The 11369-nt window shown below is 51.6% G+C and overlaps 1 protein-coding gene across 1 annotated transcript; it reads left to right on the forward strand.

Moving 5' to 3' along the window:
• The first annotated feature begins 4785 nt into the window (after nt 1-4785).
• Nucleotides 4786-9522, forward strand: LOC137801654 (keratin, type II cytoskeletal 8-like). The gene is made up of 9 exons (XM_068598984.1): nt 4786-5232; nt 6613-6821; nt 7250-7310; nt 7395-7490; nt 7582-7746; nt 7821-7946; nt 8075-8295; nt 8393-8433; nt 8781-9522. Exons 1-9 carry the CDS (start codon nt 4786-4788, stop codon nt 9113-9115), a joined length of 1701 nt encoding a protein of 566 aa, XP_068455085.1. The 3' UTR covers nt 9116-9522.
• The last annotated feature ends 1847 nt before the right edge of the window (nt 9523-11369 follow it).

The raw sequence follows: 11369 nt of genomic DNA on the forward strand, positions 1-11369 counted from the left end.
TGAGCAGTGAATATACGGCATACAGGGAGAGGAAGCCTAAGGACACCCGAGCTTCAATAAACCAGATCACCTGAGAAGAGATGAGACGCCTAAAGCACACAAATAAGCCAAGAGCACATTGTCTGGAAGACAATCACAAGGAAAGAAAAGCTGGCCTCGCTCTGCAATTACCCGCTCTACTCTGCTGAGAAGATTGAACGATTCTGTTTGAAGCCTGTCACGAGAAGTGCATCTGACACCTCGGACACATCTCCTGTGTGAACCACAGGGGAACAACGAGGCCCACACAACGCAACGTCCATTCAGGATTGATGTCACTTCCTGTGTGTTTGCAGCGGTGAAGCCGGGGAGCCGATCCCTGGAGCTGCTGCATTACACACATTAAGAAACAGGAGACTTTTCCACTAAAACAAGCCGCTATGTGCATTGTTTTGTATGCGTTTGGGCTGAAGTTGTGTTGAGAGCGGATATCACGCTGGACCCCAGAGAGCCGGGGAATCAAACCCCCGGGCCCCTGAGCTGCAGGCCGCCTCCAGTCTGATGTCACCTCTCCTTCATGGTCGATACGCTTCAGAGTCAAAGTCAGATATTTTGTCAATTTCTTTTGCTCAACTTATGGAGGAGTTGAAGAAGCGATTCTCTCCTGTCCAACGTCATCACTTCTTTGAGAGAAGCAAGAATAAAGCAAAGGAAGTAGAGATGAGTGTTCCCCGTGACGAGGGCCGATATGATTCAAAAGAGGAACGAGGAATTAAATCTGCATGACTCATAACTCATGACTCCGTCTTGTTTGCTTGAATGTGTGTTAGCAACATTGAGCCTCGCCCCCCGACACAAACAAACAGGGGAAAGAAATCGACAAATAAAAAGAGTTAAAACCAAAAGTTGTATGAAACATCATACATATTGGACATATCCTGCTCTCACTGGGAGGATTTCTTCCTGTGATTTATAACATTTTCGCAGATGCAACAGTCTGATTGAACTGAACCTCTTTCCCCAGAAAAAGCAGGAAAAAGCAGGAAAGGAGAAGCGGAGAGAGTGAGTCACTCCAACAGCAGGAATCTGGAAACCACTGCAGGAGTTTATGTGCTTCACAAAGTCTCCAATTATCCCTGCTCTCGGTTTTGAACGCAGCCTTGAATGACCTTTCCTTCCTTCCTCTTCTCTCCTTCTGCAGAGCAGAGTCCCACATGCTCATGAGTCAAGCATGGATTTGCATAGATGCATATGTTTGCATATGTTTGTGTTTACGCTAATGATGTGTGAAGAAATGCAGACATGTGATACACTCCTACTCCTCCACTGCCTTCCTTACTTCCTCCCCTTGTCTCTTGATCGCTTCCTTATTGCCTCACACAAGAGGATCAGAAGACTCCAGAAGAGGAAATCAGCGCATACTTATCATGGATATCTACATTCCAGAGTTATGGATATTCAAAGTGTCGGGGTCACAAGTCAAATGTGTCGACGCAGCGACATTTTCTCTGCGGGATGTCATGTCCATTTCCAGCTCGCAGACATTTCACAGGAAGACATAAAAACAGCAGTGATGCTGCGACAGCTCATCACTCACACACTAGTTTAGTTTCCTGAAAGAGACGACGGATTGTCTGCAAATCACAAAGTTTGAACACTTTACTTGAGTGTTTCTGTTTTTTACTTTTCACTCCATGTTGATTTAATAACTGTATAGTTACTTTTTTAAATTTAGATCAATAATACAAAATACAATCAACAACATTGGGATGTATTGTTGTGTGATGAGAGAAGGTCTCAATAGAAAGTAGTATTAAACACATTCATTTGACACTAGTTATGATCCAATAATATGATATACAGTACTCTTCATAATGCTTGAACGTTGCAACGCAGTACTTTTTGTAGTAACAGTAGTATTTTGTACTTCGAGTCGCAACCATCTACCTCGTGGTGGCGCTAGAGGAACAGTCAGGGAACCAGTAAAACCAGTAAATGAGGAGCATGTTGTGTATTTATTGTTCATACACAACCATGAAGTGTTTTGCATCATGAAGAAGCGCAGCGGCAGTGAAGGAAGCCACGCCCACTCAGGTGTCCGGTTTCATGCAGCAGAGCGCGGGGTGAGGACCACGTGACCACGCTGGCCACGCCTCCCGCACCACGCCCGGGCTGACAACGCACACTTCCATCCTTCAGCCACCAGAGGGCGCTGACTCACAGAGAGGAGAGCAGAAGGAACAGCGTGTTCCCCTGAGAGCACGTGTTGTTCTGCTCCATCTCACAGCCCCTCAGGGAGAGGCAGGAATGACGTCACGACTCCATGGCTCTTCCTGATGGACAAGTCCACCTTTAAGAGCTGGAACCAAAGAACTCTGAAGACGTTCAGACTTTCTGAGCAACGTCTTTATCTTTAGTCTTCTGTTCAGTTCCTGCAGAACTCTGAGCTCTCATGTTGCTCATGAAGCACCGAGTTCACTATGAAACTTATAATATATAATATTACTGTAAAGATGCATGAAGGAGGACCTCCACCCTCCAGTCCCCAGTCTCCACCTCCAGCCTCCACCCCCCCAGCTTCCAGCCTCCTTTCTCCACCCTCAACCGTCCACTTTCCAGCCTCCCTTCTCCACCTTCCACCCTTCAGAGTAAAGTCTCCAGCCTCTACCTTCCAGCCGCCACCCTTCAGTCTCCAGTCTCCACCCCCAGCCTCCACCCTCCACCCTCCACCTTCCAGCCTCCAGAGTAAAGTCTCCAGCCTCTACCTTCCAGCCGCCACCCTTCAGTCTCCACCCCCAGCCTCCACCCTCCACCCTCCACCTTCCAGCCTCCAGAGTAAAGTCTCCACCCTCCTCTTCTATCCTCCCCTTCCCTCCTTCTCCTTCCCCCTCCCTCCTCCACCCAGCTGTAGTTGCTGCTCTCCGTCCTGCTCCCCCCTCTACCCTCCACCTTCTCTCCCTCCCTCCTCCTTCCTCCTCCACCCAGCTGTATTTACTACTCTCCGTCCTCCTCCTCCTCCTCCACCTAGCTGTATTTACTACTCTCCGTCCTCCTCTTCCTCCTCCTCCACCCAGCTGTAGTTACTGCTCTCCGTCCTCCTCCACCTAGCTGTATTTACTACTCTCCGTCCTCCTCCTCCTCCTCCTCCACCCAGCTGTAGCTGCTCCTCTCCGTCATTAGTGTGAGAGGTTTCTAATTGTCCTCTCCTCCGTCCAGTAGCATGTACGTGTTTCTCAGCACATTCCTGACTCCAGTGTCATTTAGCAGCTTGGTTCAAACACCTCGTCTGTGGAGACTTCAGGTCACGGCGTCGGCGCTGCAGATGACCTGACCTCATCTGAGGAGGACGCTTCATTTACCCACCTGCACGTCCACAACAATGAAATGAACGCACCTCCATCGATCAGCTGCTGCGGATGAAGAGAGGCCGAGTGGAACAAACGGACTCCAAGTCCAGCACAGCAGCTCCATTGTGAAGAAGTGAGAGAGCAGCCAGCTCCACCCGCTCCACCCGCTCCACCCGCTCTGCCATGATGGTCCTGCAACGCCCCTCAGTTATTAACACCTTTACAGAACAGAGCTGATGTGTTTTCAACATAAAAAACCTCTAAAACAAAAGAGAAGGCGTGGAGGAAATGTTCATGAAGGGAGGAGCTGGTTTATAGAAGAAAGAAAAGAAAACGAGGCATAACTGCATCTATCTATCTATCTATCTATCTATCTATCTATCTATCTATCTATCTATTTATCTATCTATTTCTCTCTCTCTCTCTCTCTCTCTCTCTCTCTCTCTCTCTCTCTCTCTCTCTGTCTCTCTCTCTCTCTCTCTCTCTCTCTCTCTCTCTCTCTCTACTATCTATCTACTATCTCTCTATCTTATCTTGTGGGCGGGGCTTAGCTGCATAAAACTTGAGGTGAGGTTCAGAATGAAAGGAAAAGACAAACTGTGTTTACTCTTCACCTGCTGATACGGAAGGAATGTTCACCAATTGTCTGTGAGTGTGTGTCTGTGTGTCTGTGTGTTTGTGTGTGTGTGTGTGTGTGTGTGTGTGTGTGTGTGTGTGTCCATCAATCACAGCTGATAATGAAACATTTGGCTGCACCTTCCTTGTGCAAAGTGAAGTCTTTAAAAGGGATTTTGAAGTTTGAAACCTTGTAAAAGTCTCGTGAACCTTTCTGCTCTTTCCATACCATCCTGATGAAGTCATGCATGTTTCCTGACGGCTCAAAAACATTTGCCTCATGTGGATAGTGGAACATGTTCATCGGCAGTGAGACACACAGTCACATCTTCACCGAGCCCTCACAGCAGCAACAGCTCCCTGCAACATGTCACGTCTGTGAGAAGCGTAGGAAAGCAGCTCATTAAACCATCTTCATTATACCCGAGGTTTGACTTTATATTCTGGTGTTGCAGCGTGTGTGTGTGTGTGTGTGTGTGTGTGTGTGTGTGCAGGAGGTATAACCAGTGTACAGTGCTGGTTGTGAGTGTGTGTAACGATGATGTAACTCTCTGGAACTCAAAAGCTCTTCCTGTGTTTCTGCAGTAGTTTTTACACACTGGCAGAGTGACTATTATGTCATGGCTGCTCTCGCTCCAGCGCACTGTAAATGAGATGTTCTCCCCTGACATTCCCTCAGCCTCCACTCCCCTGCTGAGGGCAACAGCCAATCGCTGCTCGGCCGGGCCCCTCTGCGCTGTGATAAATAGCGTCGGGGCTGTGGGAGGTGGATCCATCTGCCCGGCGCTCCCCCTGCAGAGTCTCCTCTCGCTCCAGCTCTTTGTTTCAGACTCCCGCTGTGACCATGTCTCTCAGAACCATGAAGACCACCGGCTTCTCCGTGGCGTCCTCCTCCTCCAGGGGCCCGTCCCAGGGCTTCAGCAGCCGCTCCTTCTCTGGCTACGGGGGCCAGGCCGGGGGCCGGCAGGGCCACGCCGGCCGCTGCTCCTACGGGGGCGTGGGCAGCAGCGTGGCCGGCGGCGGCTTCAGAGCGGCCGGCGGGTTCGTCGCCGGCGGGGGGTCCGCGCACAGAGGAGGCGGAGGAGAGTTCGGCTACGTGGCCTTCGGCGGCGGCGGCGGCGGTTTCGGCATGGGCGGCGGCGACGTGGCCCCCATCACGGCGGTGACGGTGAACCGGAGCCTGCTGACCCCCCTGAACCTGGAGATCGACCCCGACATCCAGGTGGTCCGCACCCAGGAGAAGGAGCAGATCAAGACCCTCAACAACCGCTTCGCCTCCTTCATCGACAAGGTGGGTCAACACGCCGGAGAGGAACACCGTCCAGCAGAGCAAACAAGCACTTTATGGGTTCTGGCAGTTTGCATGAAGCTATGAAACTCCACACAGAGGAGAAAAAGCCCTCAGGAACCTCTGAGGAAATGAGTGCATTATGGGTAAAAATAGCTCAAGGGCTCCTTTCACAATAGAGATCAACGTGTACGACCACGAAACATCTGCGGCGTTGCTCCCTCTCATGTTTTCATTCTCAGCTGAAACCCGAGAGCTCAACAAGAGGATCAACCTGACCCGGTGAAGTTGTTCTGCTCCTCAGCTCCTCGGCTGCATGCACATCGGGCTGAACAGCAGAACAATGTGAGCGTGAAGGGGTGCGTTCCAATATGAGCAACAACCTGCCAAAAGAGATTTAGTGGTGATATAAGTAGAGCCAGGTGCACTCATGCATTATTGTTTTGCTAAATCATGTCAAAATATGTGCTGTACCATTTTTTAAAGTTAAACTTAGAAACTTATCTCCTGTACAAACACTTGCAGAAGTGGGCGTGGCCGAGGGAAGCTCACTGGGTCCATCACTAAAACCTTCATCATAACTCCATGAGTTATCTGGATGAAGCTCGCTGCACAAGGCTGCACTAATCATGCCTGTGTCATATGTCATAACTCATATGCACACGCCATCAAAGAGGCGACTGAACCTGTTATTAATCCTCTTTATTATCGCTCTGAGCCTCCTGAGACTCATCAGGTTGGGGAGCGATCGCCCGCCGGGTCGTTCTCGTTTCAGGAGTCGCCCCGCAGCCGAGACGACAAGTTGCTGTAAATCAGTCACGCTGAGAGTAATTCTTCAGGTCGTAACACAAAGTGTGCATTCCATCGTGATATGGCACACACACACACACACACACACACACACACACACACACACACACACACCATGTTTGCCCAGCGGACCCCACCCTGCACCCAATGCTCAGAGACGAGCTGGAGGTGGGACACAGTGCCTCTTTGTGTTGGAGTGTGTGTGTGTGTGTGTGTGTGTGTGTGTGTGTGTGTGTGTGTGTGACATGAGGGAGGAGCCACAGGGACATTTAGAGGGTTGAAGCGTAATTAGTCTCCTCCAGTAAAACCTCACGGGCTCTTTGTCCACCACAACAACCTCGACCCATGCACATTGTTTACACACACAGACACACACACACACACACACACACACACACACACACACACACACACACACACACACACACACACACACACACACACACACACAGACACACACACACTATAGAGCCATGTGCTTTGCTTTGTGAGTAACTTGGTTTCATCTCATCAAGACTTTTCTTTCTGAACGTCCTCCTCTTCGCTGGTTGACGCCTCTCCGTCCGTCCTCAGGTCCGCTTCCTGGAGCAGCAGAACAAAATGCTGGAGACCAAGTGGAAGCTGGTGCAGGAGCAGACCTCGTCCCGCTCCAACGTGGACGCCATGTTCGAGGCCTACATCTCCAACCTGCGCAAGCAGCTGGACCAGCTGGGCCACGAGAAGGTGAAGCTGGAGTCTGACCTGCACCACGTGACGGACCTGGTGGGAGACTTCAAGGACAAGTGAGACGCCGGCCTCAGTGTCAGGGCTCCATGCTGTTGCTCTCCAACACTTCACTGTGATGTGAACAACAGAAACGTGTGACTCAGCTCCACGGAGCGTTTCGCTGTTTCACTGCTTTGCTTTGATCCTGAAACTTCATGTTTCACATGAACTGTCACCGCTGTCATCAGCGACTTGTTCTGCATCAGCAGGTTTCAGCAAAACAAGGAAACAGACTCACTGCATCAACACAACCAGCCTTCAGCTGGTGAGCTTGTTTAAGCTGCCCCCAAGTGGCCACTACGGGTAGTGCAGCATTTCAGTAAAAGCAGATTACGTAGATGTTTTCCATGTGAATCAGATGAAGAGAGAAGAGATCTCATCAGCTGATTCTGCACATAATCATAATTCTTTCTGATTTAAAGTCTGACAGTAAAATCTTTTCCAGGTACGAGGACGAGATCAACAAGCGCAACGAGTGCGAGAACAGCTTCGTGCTCATGAAGAAGGTCCGTTTGGGTCGTAATCAGCCTGTAGCGCTCACGTGCACCGCAGGGTGCAACCATGTCCTCACTGTGTGGCTTCCTGTGCAGGACACCGACGCGGCCTACATGATCAAAGTGGAGCTGGAAGCCAAGCTGGACGGCCTGTGTGCTGAGATGGAGTTCCTGAGGCAGCTCTACGACACAGTAATGACCTCATGCCACTCCTCCGTGAACAGTTGACCCTTAAAACAGAGGCGTCCATGTCTTCTCTGCTCGTGTTCTTGACCCCGTGTAGGAACTCCACGAGCTGCAGAGCCAGATCAAGGACACCTCCGTCATCGTGGAGATGGACAACAGCCGTAACCTGGACATGGACGCCATCGTCGCAGAAGTGCGCGCTCAGTACGAGGACATCGCCAACCGCAGCCGAGCCGAGGCCGAGTCCTGGTACCAGACCAAGGTGAGGCCTCTGTCGGTCCCAGAACACCTGCGTGACGCTGAGCGCTGGGCCTGACGTGTCCCCGTGTGCTCCAGTATGCAGAGATGCAGCAGTCGGCGGGGAAACATGGGGACGACGTGAGGTCCAGCAAGGCTGAGATGGCTGACCTGAACCGCAGGATCCTGAGGCTGCAGTCGGAGATCGACATGGTGAAAGCGCAGGTGAGAGCTGCACGTGACTGTTATAGCGTCTGGTCTTCAAGGTATCAGGATATATTAATATTCAGCAGTAATTCAGGGTCTCATGCAGGTGACAGGACGTACACTTCCCTTTTCTTTTCTCCTCCCAGCGAAACAGTCTGGAGGCCCAGATCACGGAGGCGGAGGAGCGCGGCGAGCTAGCAGTGAAGGACGCTAAGCTCCGCATCAGAGACCTGGAGGCGGCGCTCCAGAGAGCCAAGCAGGACATGGCCCTGCAGGTGCGCCAGTACCAGGAGCTGATGAACGTCAAGCTGGCCCTGGACATCGAGATCGCCACCTACAGGAAGCTGCTGGAAGGAGAGGAGGACAGGTGGGCTGAGAACACACCCACATGTTCCTGCATGAGCGTCGCCGTGTCGCTCTGGTGCTAATCCGCCTGCTGCATCTTCCTCTGGTTTCCTCTACAGGTTGGCCACTGGGATCAAGACCAACATATCCAAGCAGACTTGTAAGTTCATGTTTTATGGTACAAGCACATGAAATATGATCTCTGGCCAGACACCATTCATAAAGCGGTTCATGTGTTGGACTGCACGTCACTTCATCCCACCTCAGATCGGCTCTTGTGTTGAATGTTTTATTTATGAAGTGTAAAACGTAAAAAGATCTGCCTTCATCTCATGTGACAAGATAAGATTGACTTACATCACATGCAAAGTCTCATCAGCTTGAGCTCCAGAAGCCTTTGCAGACACAAACATACAGATCAGAATGTGTGTTCATCCCTCTTCGTCCTCCTCTTCCTCCTCCCTGCCCCCTGCTGTGTGTGTTACTGATGGCCTCGTTCCTCTGCAGCAGTGAACTACAACGCCTTCGGCCTGGAGAGCTCCCGGACGCCTTCCTACTCCAGCTGCTCCTTCGGAGGAGTCCGAGCCAGCAGCGCTTCAGCCGACGTCCTCAACGCAGCGACGGTGAAGAGCAGCACCGTCACCAGGACCGAGACCGTGGTGGTCAAGACCGAGAGGAAGGAGGAGGAGCAGGAGGAGGAGGAGAAGGAGGAGGAGGAGGCAGCAACCCAGGAGCCAGTGGCCATGGAGGAGAAGGAGGAGCAGCAGCAGGAGCAGGAGCAGCAGGATGCCGAAGCTGAAGCTGTGGCCGAAGCCGAAGCTGAAGCTGTGGCTGAGGAGTGATGTGTTTATTCCTGTTATGTCAGATCTATGATTGATTTTGGTCTTGGAAGTTAAGAAAAAGCCGCAGACTGCGTTATCATTTAGTTCTTCACCGATGTGCCTTCACCAGAGAACCTTTCTTCTGTCAGCAACTTGAGTCCAGAGCTCCTGCAGCAGGAGAGCAGCAGGAGAGCAGCAGGAGAGCAGCAGGAGGCTTCGAGCTTCCTGTTCCTCTGCCACTGCTGCACCACAGCGGCGTCGCCAGCAGGGGGCGCTGCTGCATGTGTTTTTGAGTCAAAGCCCTGCTGGTGGAGTCATGTGTGATGCTGAACCTGCTGTAACAGTCTTCATGACTTCTGCTGAGTGAAACCATGTTTCAGTGCTACTGACGCCAACGCCTGGAGTCCTGTTTGCTGATCAATAAATGTTCTTCAAACCATTTTACACCGTGTGACGCGTGTGTGTGTGTGTGTGTGTGTGTGTGTGTGTGTGTGTGTGTGTGTGTGTGTGTTGAACTGGAAGTTTCCTGTCGTTAAACTTCAGTGAACAACTCATGACAAACCTCACACAATGAGGACAACCTGACACACACAGTGAAAGACACATTTAAATACACAATGAAGTGTGCCGGATAATGCATTTAAAATTGTCCCGAACACACACACACACACACACACACACACACACACACACACACACACACACACACACACACACACACACACACACACACACACATACGCTGCAGGCTGCGTGCACAGAGTGAACATGTGTTCCTTATATCATGTCAGTAAATATCATAAAGTAAACACCTGGAAGCCGTTTCTGTGAAAAAGTAAGAATCTCAAACCGCACGCGGCCGCGCCCACATGCAGGCTAATGCTACACAACAGAGGGTGTATCGTGTGTGTGTGTGTGTGTGTGTGTGTGTGTGTGTGTGTGCATGCGGTAACGTGAGATTTATCGGCTCTAAAAGATGTTTCTCTCGCTCAGCGAGCGCTTCAGAGCTCTCCGCCGCTCTGGGAGAACAGGTCTGAACATGAGTTGTGGGCGGTGGAGCCGCACCCGAGGCCACACACACAACCTCTGAGCAAGTTCAGGACATGCACACATCCCACAGAAGCACCCAGCATGCATCAGTCCTCACGGCGCTGAGCGATGTTTGCTGTGAATGTTTCACAGCAACAGATGACAGCATGAACATGGAGCCTCTCGTGTCACTGAGCTGTAAATAAGCTGTGTGTTCAGTCTGTGGTGGCTCATGCTCTTCGTCTTTACTTCAGGAAACAGAACATGAATTAGCATCAGAGCTAAAAGAAACACTTATTCATGATATTATTCACAAGCCACAAGCAGCAAAACAACCCACCGTGTCGCCATGACGAACATGTTGTCTGTGTGAACGTTGTGAACGTGAAGCAACTTCAGCCGTCAGGTACCGAACATGTGGAGCCGCAAAGAGGCGCAAACCCAAGATGAAGGGAGCAGAACCTTGATGTGCTACGAGCTCACTGAGACGCAGCGTCAGCTCCGTCTGATCAGTTCGTGGTCGTCTTGAACCTTTGAGTGGCGGCTGTCTGATTGATTATTCTGATGAGGAATCGATCACACGGCTTCTGCTGCAGAGACACATGTCAACCTTTATGCATCCAAGTTGTTGCTCCTCTGCCCTCAGGGTGACACACACCCTAACCCTCAGGATGACACACACCCTGACCCTCAGGGTGACACACACCCTGACCCTCAGGGTGACACACACCCTGACCCTCAGGATGACACACACCCTCACCCTCAGGGTGACACACACCCTGACCCTCACACCCTAACCCTCAGGGTGACACACACCCTAACCCTCAGGGTGACCCTCAGGGTGACACACACCCTAACCCTCACACCCTAACTTAAGCTTTTACACATGAATGAAACGTTTGTCTACATGCAGCCTCAAAAATAACTCTCACAAATAAACACCAAAACAACATGCTTGAGAGTGAGGACGGAGGAGCGGGGTGAGCCGGGTCGGCGGGGTGGACGGGGTGTGGCAGCAGCAGCAGAGCGGGATGTGCGGGGTGGACGGGGTGTGGCAGCAGCAGCAGAGCGGGATGTGCGGGGTGGGCGGGGTGTGGCAGCAGCAGAGCGGGGTGTGCGGGGTGGGCGGGGTGTGGCAGCAGCAGCAGAGCGGGATGTGCGGGGTGGGCGGGGTGTGGCAGCAGCAGAGCGGGGTGTGCGGGGTGTGCGGGGTGTGGCAGCAGCAGCAGAGCGGGATGTGCGGGGT

The sequence above is a fragment of the Clinocottus analis genome, unplaced genomic scaffold (assembly GCF_023055335.1).
Source record: "Clinocottus analis isolate CAN_PGR_092001 unplaced genomic scaffold, fCliAna1.0.p SCAF_42, whole genome shotgun sequence".
Taxonomy (NCBI): domain Eukaryota; kingdom Metazoa; phylum Chordata; class Actinopteri; order Perciformes; family Cottidae; genus Clinocottus; species Clinocottus analis.